General features: G+C 40.1%; 1 protein-coding gene across 3 annotated transcripts in view; it reads right to left on the bottom strand.

The window, feature by feature from the left end:
- Window positions 1–13,720: 13,720 nt before the first annotated feature.
- traf6 (TNF receptor-associated factor 6) overlaps window positions 13,721–17,247 on the bottom strand; it is an 89,028-nt gene continuing 85,501 nt past the window's right edge. For all 3 annotated transcript variants that reach the window (XM_028793500.2, XM_028793501.2, XM_028793502.2), the window contains exon 8: window positions 13,721–15,635. In XM_028793500.2, the coding sequence (XP_028649333.1) occupies window positions 14,688–15,635 (948 nt within the window). In that variant the 3' untranslated portion in view covers window positions 13,721–14,687. The remainder of the gene's footprint in view (window positions 15,636–17,247) is intronic.

Here is a 17,247-nt window from a genome sequence, read left to right as displayed (position 1 = left end):
TCAGAAACTCTGTGGGTCCTTATGCTCCTGGGGCCCCCAGCCAGTGTCCATTGTGCCCATATGTTAAGACAGTCCTGTGTACAGAAGGTCTCACGGTTGAACAAAAAACAAGCCATTAAGTCGAAGAAATAACACTGGTCTACAAAAAAATATTTTTTGTTTGCTTCTGGGAACTTCAGAGCAGCTCTCTAGTAAGTTTTTACACTGATTTCATATATGAAATAGGAATTAAGCTGGCATGTCAGGTTTTTGAGATACACATCATTGACATTTTGACACTTTTGAATATCAATATATCAACACGATAGCTGGAGTTTGGACTCTGTCCCACCAAAATTGTTTTGCTGTGTGTATTCTGAAAACAAACCAGAAGACGATACCAGAGTCACGTTAAAGTATATTTATGTCAATTTACCTCAATATAAAAGTGAGGTCAGCGTGCCCAAAAATGTTGGAGGCCCTCGCTTTTGCGCATGCACTGCACATCCATCTCTCTTTGCCAGAACCAACAGTAGTCACCCATCATGCTCGGAGTGAATTTTCCCTGATATCACCTTTATATCTTGATGAAATCTTTCCCCGTCCTCATCGCTGACATCACTTAGATTTGGTGGAAAAAAGTCGAGATGAGAATGTAAAAAATGACATCTGCAGTGACATTCTGGCTCCCGTAAGCTAATATACTTTCAGCAGGTTCTCCACAAGCTCAGTGTAATTCTCTGCTGTGTAACAGTCAAGAAAATTCTGGACAACCTGCACAAATGAGGGCGCTGATTCAGTTGGCTTCAGTTTCCTTTTGAACTCATCGTCAAGCATCAGCTCACAGATTTCAGGACCAACAAAAACACCTTTGGCTTCACTTTTCTCGAGACCAAACTTATTGCTTAAATGCTGAAACACATCGCATTTACTGTCCAGTCACCCTAGTTGTCCAAGACCTGGAACATCATAACTAAAAAAATGGGATGTGCTGGACGAAAATGGTTTTCAGATTTGGAGTCAGCATGTGAAATTTGTGAACGTACAGGTGAAAGAATCCCAGTAGCAAAATGCTTGTTGACCAGTGTTACCTGCAGAGCTTAGAGAGAGGATTGTGTGAAGGCAGAGTTATGGGAAGGCTAAAAAAAAAAAGCAACACAAATTGCACCAGCACAGTGGTCTCCATAATTGTTAAATGGAAGATTTGGAACAACTAGGTCTCTTCCTAGAGCTGGCCACCCCTGAACAATGGTGGGAGAAGGGACACGTTATCTTGAAACCTGATCATCACTCCAGCTGAGGTCCAGAGAATCTGGGTGGAGATTGGAGAAATTTCCAGAAGGACAACCATCACTGCAACACTCCACTAATCTGGGATTCATGGAGCGGCCAGGCAGAAGTCTCCCCTCAGTATAAGACAAATGGAAATCTGCTTGGAGTTTGCAAAAAGACACCTAAAGGACTCTCAGACTATGAGAAACAAGATTCTGTGGTCTGATGAAACATCATATGTGGAGGAAACGAGGAACAGCTCACCACTAATAACAACTGTAACTGGCTACAACAGCCGGTGTTTTAGAAGTAATCAGTGACTGTTTTCTAACACTGCATGTTAAAGCACCGACCTCGGGTGAAGCCTGTCTGGATTTAGTATTTTGTAATAATCAGGAGAGAACTGAGGGTGTAGAGGCGATTGGATCACTAGGGTCAAATGACCATAATGTCATACAATTCTCAGTATTTTGTAAGAGTGCGGATGCCATCCATTCATTTTCCAACCCGTTATATCCTAACACAGGGGTCTGCTGGAGCTAACCCCAGCCAACACAGGGCGCAAGGCAGGAACCATACCTGGGCAGGACGCCATCCCACGAGTGCAGATGCAAAGACTAAAATTGTTAAGTTGAACTTTGGTAGGGCAAATTTTGACCAGATGTGGCAATGTCTAAGGAGGATGGACTGGGATAAACTTTTTAAGTGTGGAGACCGTTGAGGAGCAGTGGAACAGGTTTAAAAATGCTTTACATGTAATATAGGACAGATACATACCGAAATTTGGAATTAATAGGAAATTAAAAAAAAAACTGCAGTGGGTTAATAAAGAGTTAGAAAAGAAGCTGCAAAGGAAGAAACAGACAAATAAGGCATACAAGACAAATAACTGCAAAGTTAATCGTAAGGCATATGAGAACATGTGGGCAACCATTAAGAAGAATATTAGGGAGGCTAAAAGACAGTTGGAGAGGAATATAGCAGAGAATGCGAAAGACGACCCTAAGAGATTCTTTCAGTATTTTAGTAGTAAAAGAACAGCCAAGGAGGAGGTGAAGTGCATCAGAAACAGTAAAGGGGGATTAAAAGATACAGACAGTGAAATAGCAGACGCTCTAAACTTGCATTTTTCCGAGGTCTTCACAAGTGAGCAAGTGGATAACCTCAGAGCAGTAACAGGGACTACTAAGAAGGTACTGAGGGATTTGGAAATAGTAGAGGGAGAAGTGATGCTGAGATTAAATAAACTGAAATCAAATAAATCACCAGTACCAGATAAAGATTTACCAAAGAGTTCTTAAAGGGGCTCGCAAGTACAGAAATAAACCCTTGACGCAAGTTTTTAGGAAGTCACTGGGGAGATTCCAAAAGATTGGAAAATGGCAAATACTATCCTGTTATATAAAAAGGGTGACAGTGCAGATCCAAGTAGCTGTAGGCCAGTGAGCCTAATGTGCATCACAGGAAAATTAATGGAAGGAATTATTAATGATAAGATTGAGTAGCACATGGCAAGTTCAGTTTTACTGCTCAGTCAGCATGGGGTCAGAAGAGGGAGGTCGTGTTTTACTAACATGCTAGAATTCTATGAGGAAGCAACAAAAGGATACGAACAAAGTGGAGCAGATGATGTTATCTATCTGGACTTTCAGAAAGTATTTGATAAGGCGCCACATTGGAGGCTGGACATGTGCAGAATTGGCTCAGACACAGGAAGAAGAAGGTGATGGTGTAAGGAACCTTACCAGGATTGGCTGAGGTTAAGAGTGGTGACCAGCAGGGGTCACTACTGAGGCTGCTGCTATTTTAATATATTTAAATGATTTGATCCTGCGGTGGGTTGGCACCCTGCCCGGGATTGTTTCCTGCCTTGTGCCCTGTGTTGGCTGGGATTGGCTCCAGCAGACCCCCGTGACCCTGTGTTCGGATTCAGCGGGTTGGAAAATGGATGGATGGATAAATGATTTGAATAGGAACATATGTAACACGCTGGGTAGGTGTTTCAGATACCAAGACAGGTAGATTGGCAGATAATTACAATGCTGTTAGATCATTACAACGACTTGGACAGCAGACAGGTTTGGGCAGACTTGTGGCAGATGAAATTTAATGTCAGTAAATGTAAAGTATTACACATAGGAAGTGAAAATATGAGGTTTGAATACACAATGGGTGGTGGGAAAATCGAGAGTCCACCTTATGAGAAGAATTTAGGAGTCGTAGTGGAGAAACAAGTTGACAAAATTTACACCGGGTGTTACAGACTTAAATCAAATGTATGTTTTTATTATATTGTAAAAATAATAATAATAATAGCTCACTACTCAAAACGTGGAGCGTCCAGTCTTGAACCTCCGCACCATTCAAAAATACGTGTAAACTTCCTGTCGACTGACATTTCAGCTTGGGTTCTTAACTCATTGACTGCCACTTGTAAATCGAATGCTTTGTTTTCTTTGGTTATATTCTTGAGTAAAAGCACACGTTTATTTGAAATTTGGACTAAAGTCTTCACACATTATACACTTCTCATCATTATTAGTATAACATGGAAAAAGCTTCTGCCATTATGAACAATGCCGCACATCTTCTCCAAGACACACCAACACTGAGGACTTCCAGCCAACAAATCATTCAGCAGAAATGTGTGAAGAAATGCTATGGGAGCTCTTTATACCAACAGCAATACATTTGCATATTTATTATTAATATTGTACAGGGAGTTTGCATGTTCTCCCCGTGTCTGCATGGGTTTCCTCCCACAGTCCAAAGACATGCAGGTTAGGTGGAGTGGCGATTCTAAATTAGCACTAGTGTGTGCTTGGTGTGTGGGTGTGTTTGTGTGTGTGTTCTGCGGTGGGTTGGCACCCTGCCCGGGATTGGTTCCTGCCTTGTGCCCTGTGTTGGCTGGGATTGGCTCCAGCAGACCCCCATGACCCTGTGTTTGGATTCAGCAGGTTGGAAAATGGATGGATGGATGGATATTGTACACTGCATCAATGGGTCTGGGTCTGCCAAGTCTGAAGTTTTTTTTGTCTTTAATGTTGTTGCTCTTTAGTTATTCTGGTGTGTGTGTTCAAACCTTAGTTTGTGTGTATATACATACATACATACATTTTTTTAATTTACTTTCTTATGCATTTATTTATTTAAAGAGCTTCTACAAAATCCAAATTTCCCCAGAGGACAAAGTTCTATCTATCTATGTATTGGTAGAGAACAGATTGTAATATTTAAATAGCAGCCTCACAGAGCCAATATGCATCTGGAGACAACCATAAGTGAATTTAACTTAAATGCAGGTGGTAACACTTAGATGGTTCACCGAGTGTCGCTTTTCTAAACCAATCCAATGACTCATGAAGATTGCGCTCAGACTCCAGTAGGTATGCCGACTTCAGCAGCAAAGAGTAATGGTGTGCACACTAACATTGTTCTAACTCACAGAAAGCCTGTATTTATGATGAATAAACTTCTACAGCTGGAACGTCACCCTAAAAAGTAAATAAGAAAAATTTTACTGTCTGCATGGAAAAACGCAAACAAGACGTGCATAGATGGTCTACCCTCCATCTCACTTTAGCAAGGATAATCAACACTGTCAAGATGTCAAGATCCTTCCCAGGCTTCTTTTTCTATTCCAAAGCATCCCCATATACATTAAAAAATATTTGTTTTAAGAAATAAGATTCAATCATAACCTTATTTATTTGGAAATCGAAACATCCACGCATCCAAAGACCAACCTTACAATGATTTAAAGAAGAGGGTGGCATGGCTCTAACTAACTTTCACTTTTATTACTGGCCGGCAAACATACACATTATAAAAACTGGACATTGACACAAACAGATGAACACACACAGGCTTGGTCTGCAATAGAAGTAAAATCCTGCAGTACTTCGTTATATTTCAAGTTTTGTACCCCAGTAAATACAAGGTATCGTTAATTTAGTACTAACAACCCAACTGTCCTTCATTCACTATGGAGGAATGTTGGAAGCACTTTAAGATAGAGAAGCTTTTATCTGTTGCACCTCTACACAATAACCACCTTTATCCACCCTCTCACTTAGTCTTTAATGTTTGGAAAATGTACAGGATTAAATCATTGAGAGATTTATACATAAATAATGTCTGCATCTTATGAACAATTACACTTCTAACTTCCCATCAACACAATTTTTCCAATAATTTCACAAATTAGAAACTATGCTAAATGGAATCTGCCCAATTTTCCTCACCTCTTACCCATTTCTATTCCAGAAGAAATACTGATCAGTCTTGAAGACTCTGACAGTACTTCTGTAATATATAAAACCATTTTAAAGTCCCTTCCTTTTAAAGATCTCAGAGTACAGTGTGACAAGGATCTCTTCTCTCAACATTTCAAAAAAAGAGTGGAAGGCAGCCATGCAGAGAATTCACTTGAGCTCCACATCTGCAAAGCATACAATTATTCAACTTAAAATGTTATATCTAGCTCATCTATCTCATTTAAAATTGGCAAAATTGTTTCCAGGGCAAGATCCAACCTGAGAATGTTGCAGTCGAGCTCCAGCCTCACCGAGGCCTCATGTTTTGGGCCTGCACCAAATTAACATCATTCTGGACAAAATTTTTTAAATGCCTCTCAGACAGCCTTGGTGTCACAATCCCTCCTAATCCACTAACAGCTGTGTTTGGTGGGCTCACAGAGGGGCTTAAAGTGGAGAAGGACAAACAAACTGGAATTGCCTTTACCTCTCTATTAGCACTGTGGACTAAGCCCCGGACACAGACAGGCGGACATGTTGTAAATCACCACCACATGTTTATTTACAGTCTACTATTTACAATAATAAAGTGCCACACAACCCCAAACTCCAGGCCTCCTCCACTCCTCGCCTTCCAGCTTCGTCCTTCTTCCACCCGACTCAAGCGCTGAATGAAGGGAGGCGGCCCCTTTAATAATCAACCAGATGTGCTCCAGGTGTGCTCCGGCAATCTTCCACCGACACGCCCCAGTGTGGCGGAAGTGCTGGCTGCATCCCCGGAAGCACTGCAGGTGTCCCCTGCTCTTCTTCCCCCCTGCACTTCCGGGTGTGGCGGAAGTGCCGAGGTCCAGGGCTCCCAAGGAATCTGGGCGCCCCCTGGCGGTGACCACGGGCACCTAGAAGAATGAGCTTCCATGCTCTGCACCTGTGGCCCCCAAAGAAACCAGGGCGGTCGCCCCCCACGTGGTCTGAGGAGGGCGTAAGCCCTCTTCCAGTCTTCCGGGGTATCCCGGCCGGGTCACCCCCCCAGCCACCTTCGACACTGCCCCCACCACCAGCGAACACCCGTCGGGCGGAGCGGCTCATCCCGCAAGGGCAGCTCATCCCTGAAGTGGGTCTTACTACTCGTCCAGGGTCCGGCACCGTTGGACTTGCCTCTTAGGCATCCCCTCTGAGGTTTTCGTGCCCCTTTAGTTGGAGTCACTCGCACCTCCGTAGCCTCCGCCAGCTGTGACAGCACGTAGACTTATTTTGCTCAACTAGAAGAATCCTAACTCTCCTCTGTTAAGTCAGTGGGTAACTGATGTTATATACTATTTTAAATTGGAAAAAATCGAATTCTCACTCAGAGGATCGGTTCAAAATTTTTTTGAAACCTGGCAAGATCTAATCGATAACATTTTAGAATAAGCATTTATATTGGGGAAATTGATTCTCTTCCCTCTTTTCTGCTCTTAAAGTTTTACTCTGACTGTTGGCCTTCCACTTGTTCTCTCAGGTGGGGGTTGAATTTCGTTCTGGTAAGCTTAACTTGATTGTACAGAATGTTACTTGCTTTTAATAAAATCAACACAAACAAACAAATAAATGACATTGCCAAATGAAAACACAGTAGTGTAAACGAGAGCTCAGTTGTGGCTTTTTGTGTCTTCGTTATGCCCTTTCAAACTCTGTGAGGTAGTGTGTCTTTATCACACACTGTAGGATGATTAAGCATAAGACTGACACGTGTGTGGTTTCATTTAGGTTAAATGACTTTTGTTATTGGTGACGCAGTGGGTAGCGCTGCTGCCTCGCAGTTAGGAGACCCGGGTTCGCTTCCCAAGTCCTCCCTGCGTGGAGTTTGCATGTTCTCCCCGTGTCAGCGTGGGTTTCCTCCCACAATCCAAAGACACGCAGGTTAGGTGCATTGGCGATTCTAAATTGTCCCTAGTGTGTGCTTGGTGTGTGTGTGGGTGTGCACGCCCTGCCCGGGGATTTGTTCCTGCCTTGTGCCCAGTGTTGGCTGGGATTGGCTCCAGCAAACCCCCGTGACCCTATAGTTAGGATATAGCAGGCTGAATAATGGATGAACTTTTGCTATTTAAAGTGCAGTGATAATTCTAAACAGTCATTTTATTAATAGACTTGAAAGGTTTTTATATATAAAAAAGTAAGAAAGCCTTATGCATTTTGCCAATACTTCCATTAACAGACATTTTCAGTCAACTTAACATACAATGGTAGGTCATGAACATCAAGCAAGTCCCATTGTAACCCAAGAGCCACCTGCACATACAGTAAGAATGTTTATTTGAAGTCTTACGCATCATTTAATTCATACTCATAGGTTTAGGAAAAATATATCGTCCCTGGTTTTGACTGGCAAAATTCACCAAAGCATTTTTCGCAGTGAAAATGCGGTGCTCGCCAGTGATCTTGTTTGCCAAATATGTTTCAAGAAATTTGCCACAGGGCTAACTTCAACAGACATTTTTTTTCCCAGTCCTCCATAATGCTTTGTGAAGCCTGTGTCATATCACAGAGCTGTAGCAGCCATTTATAGAACCTTCAAGGCTGTGTGCAAGAAGATTGCTGACTGATCTGCTTTGCACATGCATGGTGTTACAACTGATTGGTACTTCAGCCGGATTTGCACCCACATGTTAAAAAAAACAAAAAAAAAAAAAAACAAAACTAATTTCATTTGAGGAGTACGTTAGCAGTCCATAATAAAAACATTATGAGTAATGACACTGATCCCTGTACTCTCACTCGGCGCCGCATGGCTAATTATTACAAGGAAAAGCAAGTCTTAAACAAAGCCCCTCCATGTCCCATTCCTCAAGAAAGTAAACACATAAGATCCTGTGAATTAATAACAAAAGATGTATTACCTTTTACAAGGCATTTCTATCCTGTTATTAATTCACAGGATAGTCTTAAGATCAGTGAAATCACAGAAATGTTCAGGAACTTCACTGAAGCAAACTCTGTGGGGTTCACTCATCACTAATTGTCGCTGTTCTGAAGACGCACACAAGTAAAAATTGTACAGACAGTTTTGAGAATGACAGATATTAATTTTCACAAAGGTTGTTGTCTCATTTTCTATGATGGTAACTTGTGTATGCTGTACTCCAGAATGTTCTGAAGAGTGATCAAATGAATTGGAATTAATTGCAAAGTCCCTCTTTGCATGAAAATGAACTTAATCCCAAAAAACCCATTTCCACTGCTGCTGTAAAGGAGGTTTCAGGATGCCCAAAAAAAGTCCAGCAAGCGCCAGGAACTTCTCCTAAAGTTGATTCAGCAGCGGGCACAACCAGTGCAGAACTTGCTTAGGAATAGCAGCCGGCAGGTGTGAGTGAGGTGAAGACTTTTGGAGGATGGCCTGGTTGTTGTCAAGAAGGTCAGCAAAGAAGCCAAGGAAAACATCAGGACAGACTGATATTCTGCAAAAGGCACAGGGATTGGACTGCTGGGGGAAAGTCATTGTCTCTGATAACTCCCCTTTTCTATTGTTTGGGGCATCAGGAAAAAAGAAAAGGTGAGCAGCGCTACCATCAGTCCAGTGTCATGCCAACTGTAAAGCATCCTGAGACCACTCATGTGTAGGGTTGCTTCTCAGCCAAGGCAGTGGGCTCACTCAAAATTTTGCCTAATAACACAGCCATGAATAAAGAATGGGACCAAAACATCCTCCGAGAGCAACTTCTCCCAACCATCCATGAACAGTTTGGTGATGATGATGGAGCACCGTGCCATAAGGCAAATTTGATAAGTAGCTCAGGGAATAAAAAGTCGAAATTTTGGGTCCATGGCCAGGAAAAAGAAAGAAGGGCCAACACTGCAAATATTGACTTCTTGCATAAACTTAATGTAATTTTCAATAAAAGCCTTTGAAACTTTTGAAATGCCTGTAATTCTACTTCAGTACACCAGAGAAACATCTGACAAAAAGATCTAAAAACACTGAAGCAGCAACCTTTGTGAAAACCAATACTTGTGTCATTCTCAAAACTTTTGGCCACAACTGTACTATGTACACATGAAACTAAATGTGAACTTGAACTTCTCTCCCAGTCCTGAGGGGACTTCTCAAGTTGGGGTTTATGGGGCAGGTGAACAATACACTTGTCAGGTTATCCACATACAGTATGCTCTGTAGTGGACTGCTAGTCTATGGCAGGTTCTTGATTTCCACTACACTGCTTGCTACTTAGGCAGTAGCTCCCAGATAACGATAAAGACCAGAAATGGGCCTAAACATATGGATTATTAGTGGTACCTTGAAAAGCCTTGAAATCTGGGTCCAGAAGGTCAGCCAAATAGGTTTTGCATTTGAGTATTACACACCCTTCTCATCTCGTTTAAACACACATTATACAGTGACAAAATGCATATTAAAATCAAAATCCATAACACAGTCTTTCTTTAGTATTACAGTGTGGTACACTTTTACAAAATTCAAAAAGTTCTATTTTGCATCACCGATAATTAGAAGGTTCCAGAAATGACAGGTTATACTTCTATTCACTTGCATTCCGTGACCTTCAGTAATACTGAATTGTGTTTATATAACATCACTTCTGTTTATTATTTATTTTTATTCATGTTCATATATTTTTATTTCTATTTATGTTATTGGTTTGTTTTTCTTTTATTCTATTATTGTAAAGCACTTTGGCCACAGCATTCCTATGTTGTTTTAAATGTGCTATATAAATAAATTGACATTGACTTTAACATTCTGGTTGATTTAAGACATGTTGTATCAATGTCTAAAGAAACTCCATTTTCTGCTATCCTCTTAATACATTATGCAAGTGACCACATTTTTAAACAGATTTTTCAGCTCTGGTTAGTCACCCTTTTTTAATACTACTACGGTTTTATTTTCTGTCAAGGCAGACTCAAACGCTCCCTAATCTCCCCACGCCGCTGCACACATCTCTCACTGACTTCTGATCAGTTTTTCTCTTTGGATCTTTTCCCACTGCTATGAATTAAAGGTTTGAGTTGCTAGTTTTCACTTTTGTTTAATTTTGGTTTATTTGGATTCATGTTTTTTTTGTGGTTATTTTGATTCATAGCTACAATATTGTTTTATTTAAAAGGGTTGATGCTATGAGTGTCAAAGATCTTAAATACAAATTCTAGAATTCTGTTTTTTTTTTTTTTTGACAGATTTTGTCTTTCATTTCCTACACTAACCCTGATCATTTGCCTCCCTCCTGACTATTCTTCGTTTAATCAGCTAATGAAAACTTCACTTCTGGGTCCATTTGCTCCTTAAATTTTAATTTCAAACCTAAGTTCCACCTCGTCCACCTGTGTTATCCACTCATTACACCCAGGACTGATCAGTTCTTTTAGTGCAATTCGCTTCCTGCTGCTTTCAAATGTTTAATTAAACTAGGAATTTAAGAATGGAAAAAGGTGATATTATTCATGTTAACTCTCAATGTTGTGATGCAGTTTTCAGGCCCCTGTCACGCTACATCATTTTTCCCATAATTTCCAGTTTTGGACAGTGGTGACTCACACCAGACACCACCCATCATATACTGAAACATTTCCTATAACTCAGTCATTGCCCCTAGCAATCACAAACTCAAATGGCAAGTTGTAGGGTGGGCTCTTGTGTGTATGAAGGCAGATAACCCGTAAGTGCTCAGATAGAAGTATGAGTTATACATCCACAACAAATCAAAGGTGGTCTTTTCCAGGTTTTACAATGTATCCACTTTTTTTCTTCCTTGTTACAAACTAAAGCACAGACAACAGTAGAAGCGGCAGGGGCTATGTAGTTGTTCTCAGTGTTTGTTCACTTTCACATAGTGTGTCAATTCCCAAATGTGTCAACTATAGCAATACTCTCAACTTTACTACTGCACTGTGAAACTGTGCAGAGAATTCTTGAGAGTTGTAGAAGTAGTCATTTTCATTGAGTTCTAGTTGTGTAATCTGACATTCTCAAGTGAACAAGATCTACAGTCGGTAAATGTGATGTGCTCTCTGAGTCAAAGCTGTGTAGTGTGGCATCGGCCTTAGAAATAAGCAAGAGTGTACAGTAATCCCTCACTTATCGCGGGAGATAGCTTCCAAGGCCGACTGCGATAACTGAATTTCCGCGAAGTAGGGACACTATATTTATTTAATTATTTAACGTGTATTTGGGCTTTTTTAAACCCTCTCTGTATTGTTTACAACCCACCCTTTACTCTATTAATAACAGGGACAACTGCTAAGCAATATGAAATCGGTAGATAAGTTTACACTTACTGTATAGCGAAGTACACGTAGCTATATATGACGTGATGATGGTGATGAATATGCTGCGCAGTAAAAATGATGACAATGAAGGTGATAATCCCCTGAATGCAGTAGCAAGAGCATGTTAATGCTGAATGAGTGAGATGAGACTTCCTGGTTAATGCAGCACTCCGTCGCTGAGCCAATCAGCAGCACACAGGAACTTAACTGCGTGCTCTAATTGGGTAGCTTCTCAGCCATCCGCCAATAGCATCCCTTGTATGAAATCAACTGGGCAAACCAACTGAGGAAGCAAATACCAGAAGTAAAAAGATCCATTGTCCGCAGAAACCCGCGAAGCAGCGAAAAATCTGCATTATATATTTAGATATGCTTACATATAAAATCCGCGAAGTTGTGAATCCGCGAAAAGTGAACCGCGAAGTTGCGAGGGATTACTGTAATTATGGATTAAATATGTTAAATCAGGCCTTATAATTAGATTAAAACAATGATTTTTTGTGCACAATAGCCAAAATTACTTCTAAGACAGTCTACCTTACCTTAAGAATTGTACTAGCAAGATAAAAAGTGAGAAGCATTTAATTTGCAACTAGAAAAGCATAAGGGTACTGATGCTATTAAAGGAGATTGTTTCTTGAAAGAGCAAACACAATCAGATGTTCAGACTACAGTATCTGCTAGAAAACTGCCTCTCCCTTAGTGTGGCCAAGACCACAGAGATAATAGTGGACTTCAGAAAGCAAGGAGACACAAACTCCCCTACAACCATCAACAGGACTACTGTGGAGAAAGGGAGCAGTTTTAAAGTTCCTCAGTGTACATATCACCGAAGACCTCACATGGAATGTTTACACTTAAAGTGGCAAAGAAGGGATAACACTATCATCATCTCAAGTGGCTGAGCGGATCTGGCATGAGCCCAAGCACCTTCAGATCATGTTACACCTGCAGTCTTGAAAGCATCCTATAACTGTTTGCATCATTGCCTATTATGGGAATGGCACTGGCCTCATTCGCAAAGGACTGCAGAGGGCACTGTGTTCTGACCAACAAACCACTGGAGAGGATATTCCTAAGCTGAAAGAGATACATGTTAGGCAGTGTCGAAGGAAAACCAAGAAAATCATTAATGACTCCAGTCATCAGTGTCATAGACTGGTCGCATTATTACCTTTAGTCAGATGATACTGCACCATGAGGTCCTAAGACCAGCCAGTTCCAAATCATCTTCATCATTCAAGTTGTTAAGATGCTGAACTCTACACAGTGACTGGTACCAATCCTTAAGACCCGACACATTCATGCTGCTGTTCCTTCATCCCAACATTCTATTGTACCACAACTATTTTGTGTTAAATAGCCCATCTGTTCACCTTCCTAGCATGCACTGTATATGATATGCCAGTATGTGTAATTATTTATGTAATGTGTTGTACAAATGTGTGACTGATTAATTCATAATTAAATGCATTTATTATGTGCATACTCTACTGTGTAGATTTGCAATCAAATTTTTTGTGTAAAAATGCACAAAATATCTGCTCAACTATTTTAATGTGCTGACCTTCCAAAAAAAATAATACATTTCTTTAGGAATCAAAAATATACAAGGTTTCACAAAAAACTATACAAACATATTTTCACAAGGACATGCTGCAGTCATTATTTGCAATCTAGACCTTTGTTATCAATACTTTAAAAATACTTTAATGTAAATAACAATACATTTGTACATTATTTTGTCATTAAATAATGTATATTAGATTCTACTGCACAACTTAATTTTTAAGTATCTTTTTCTAAAGAGTGTGTAGGCATTATCACACATGAAGAGGAATCAGCGTTTAATGACCACCCACCCATCCATCTTCTTAGTTCAGTGTATATACTTAAAAATTATTTTGCAATTATGCCATACTGTAACTATCTGAAAACAGATGTGATGCTTAAGAAAGGTTTAGCGGAATCATTTTTATTGATAATAAATAGCTGGTGTCAAACAAATTACTAAAAGATGTATAAAATGTATAGAAATAAATACTGTAAGAGCAGGCTATTCCTTTTATTGTACTTACATATGAAGAGTAATCACATGCCAGAAGGCAGTAAAAAAATGTCATGACATTCTTAGCATTGCCAGAGCCACAAGTGGCGTAGTCATGTCCTCTTAAGTGAGGTGGGCAACATGCCTCACTCCAACTAGCACAAGGCACATACCTGAAATACAGCAGTATAGCTTGCCAACCCATCAGATTAATAACTGAACACCTGAAAATTAATTTATTTACTATCTGAATTTCTGTGGTATATGAATGCATTACATACCTGCATGTGTATGTTTAGCTATTACACCTTAATATAGACAGTTGGATGACCACTAATACACATTTGAGGTGTTACAGTGTGCGTTATGGCTTTGTTAGACTGCATTTGGCTAAGCAGACAATTTACAAAATGAAACTACCATGAAGAGATTCAGTTTAACAACCCACAGCATGAGCACTGTGAGATAAAGTATTGTCTTGGAATGGAAAAAAAAACAATTGGCACTATTTCTGTGCCCATAATTAGTGGATGAATTTATCACTTTTTTTTTTTTTTTTTTTACAATACACTGTTCTTTGCATGTATTTTAATTCAGGAAGGATCTATGGAATGTCTTTACAAGCTGCCCTGCTATCTTCCCATTTTGCTTTTCTTTAAATGCAAAGTATTACATTAAAATGTAAATCAAATATGTTAAATACATTTAAAACTTAAAAAAATGAAACAATACAATCTAAGCTGAAAGCAGACAATCCACTTCAGTTTTCAGGCAGGAGTAATGCAGCAATGTACCAGCTCCAAAACAGATGTATATTATATATGAATAAGCCTTGGCTACAACTTACTGATCAGTTTTTCATTTTTGTCAGATGTTTACATTGAGGATTCTAAACCTCTAGGCTGAAAGCCTTCTCTGCGAATGCAGCTTAAATCTATACGAGGTGTGACATCACAACGAACCAGCAAAGTATCATCTCGTATGTATTCTCTCTGCCTCAGAGCTTGTAGGTGCATGAACGTAACATAGCCAAAACCTTTAGGATTGCGTGGCATACTGGGGCGCTGGAAAGCTAAGAGATCTGGTTTTGTTTCCATCACCTCCTCATGGTTTTGTTGGACAGGACCCTCTGTCTGGTCTAAAATAGAGAGGCGAATTGTACCTTGGAACGGCCAAGGTAACTGACTATCATATATGCCCTGCATGGTGTGCACAAAGAGAGAAATGTAATTGGCACATCGTGGCACACTAGGCGTTTGCAAGTGAAGGCGCAGACAAAGCTTGTAGCCTGGCCGGCCTGTGTAGAAGCCTGGACTATGAATCACAACAGGCTGGTCAGCTTCTTGGGTTCGGAGAAATGCAGAGAAGTTCTCAATCTTCCAGATATATATGCCATTGAACTGCTGAGCCTCAAGCTCATTCACCTTTTCTTCCAAAACACGGACTTGTCTCTTCAAATCACCAACCAGGCCACTCTGCGTTTCCATCTTTGCTGTCAGTTCCCGGATTTGGTGATCTTGCCTAACAAGTCGACTTTCTAGCTGATGTATAGTCTCCTGAAGATGTTGCCGGTTTTGGTCACAGTCACAGTGGGATGGGGTTTGACCACCAGCTGCTCCACTTGCAGATATGGGGGATGCCATGGTGCAGGGCCCTGTTAAAGGGGGTGCTGGATCAAAATGAAACTCGGAACTATCACTTTGTAGGATTGGTCCCATGTGGCTGGGTGTGGTCAAGCTGAGACTACGTAAAGACATTGCCATGAAGTGCATGTGCATCTGTGTGTACTCCTGCATGTGCTGTGCCAGCTTGTCACGCTGCATCTGAAGAGAGAAGATTGACATGAAACCAATTAAAATGCAAAACTACTAGCCAGACTTCACATTTTAATTTCACTCAAGCATTTTGTATTGACACTATGTATTCTTAATAAATACAGAAACTTCTCCTTAGTAAATATATAAAATACATAGGCTGCACATTCGAAATGTTAAACAGAAGTCATGCCCAAACTTAACTAATTTTGGAATTTTTTAAATTCATTCAACTTTAATGAACAATAATTGAATGAATAAAAATTCAAACAAAACTTGAGAAAAAAAAGAATGATCAGATTGTTTTCAAAGCACGTAAGGATCTGGGTAACAGCTATAACAATATTCAGTGTACATCTTCAGGAATGCCTGAAAGTCATGTATTGTGCATACGGTGATTGTGACTACCTTAACAGAATACTTTACCCAAAAATGGTATTTTATCATCAAGTTTTGCATTGATAACAGAGATTAAGAGAAAATAAGTTTGAACAAATATGTGTCTATGGTGACTAACACTGGACCGCAGCAAATGGGGTTAAAAATGCCCATTGGTGTGTAAATCTCCAGGTTACTTGTGTTGCATTGTCCATGTGTGTTATCCAGTCACATGCTCACAATTTGCAAAACCCATGGAAGAGCTGCCTCTTCACTCCATTCACTGGTCAAGAGTACTAAAAGTATTTTTAATTCAAAAGCTCTGTCCCATGAGAATTGTGTTTACTATTTATGGACAGCACAGATTTTTCTAGAAGCATTTATTTAAGAACAATTTAGCAAAAAATGCATTTTGTGAGCATACGACTGGATATCTGATATGTGGATTAAGCAACACAAGTAACATATCTTCTTGTGAACATTTCTGATATTGTTTGCCGAGCTCCAGCATTATTCACCATAGACTACCATTCTATAATAAACTCAATGAAAACAAGAGATTAAAACTTTCTCTGTCATAACAACAAAACACATGGGTTAAATATATAAAATCCTAAGCCTAAAAGTGCAATGATTTTGTGCAACGATTTTATGTCATATTTTTTGTCACACTTTAAATCGAGCTTATTTTAAAACCTACATATATATGTTCGGAATCATTCTTTTCAGATTTTATCAAACTTTAATGTGATGTTGTTAGATTTTCAGATTCTTATTCCGTTTTTAAATTATAAACTAAAATATCAAGAACGAACATCCCGCGAGACAAGACTTTGTGCCAACTGATTTAACCATGCCCGGGGCCGGAAATAAAAGACAAAGAGCAGGACAGCTACTGAACAGGGTTTTAAATGTTCAAAGCACCGTGCGAGATCCAGATCACACGGCATGGCAGCAGCAGCAAGCCAGCAGCTGATCGAGCAAAGACGAGGTGTGTTAAAAAAAACAAAAAAAAAAACAAAAAACTATTTGTTTCTCATTGTATCACCGTTTAAGAGGGGGTTTCAGAGGAGCGACCGCATCTCCTTTGGGTGTGTTCAGCCCCCCTCTTCACAACGTGAGCGGCAGAGACGTGGCTTGGCTGGCGTGTAGCGCAGGCCAGGGGGGTTGGCAAGCAAAGCGAGCTGGGGGTAACCCCCTAGTAGTATATAAAAATATTTGTGGGTGGAGTATGTTCTTATTA

Source organism: Erpetoichthys calabaricus, chromosome 2 (genome assembly GCF_900747795.2).
Source record: "Erpetoichthys calabaricus chromosome 2, fErpCal1.3, whole genome shotgun sequence".
NCBI lineage: Eukaryota > Metazoa > Chordata > Cladistia > Polypteriformes > Polypteridae > Erpetoichthys > Erpetoichthys calabaricus.
The sequence above is the reverse complement of the archived record's forward strand: the minus strand, read 5'-3'. Positions and strand labels throughout refer to the sequence as shown.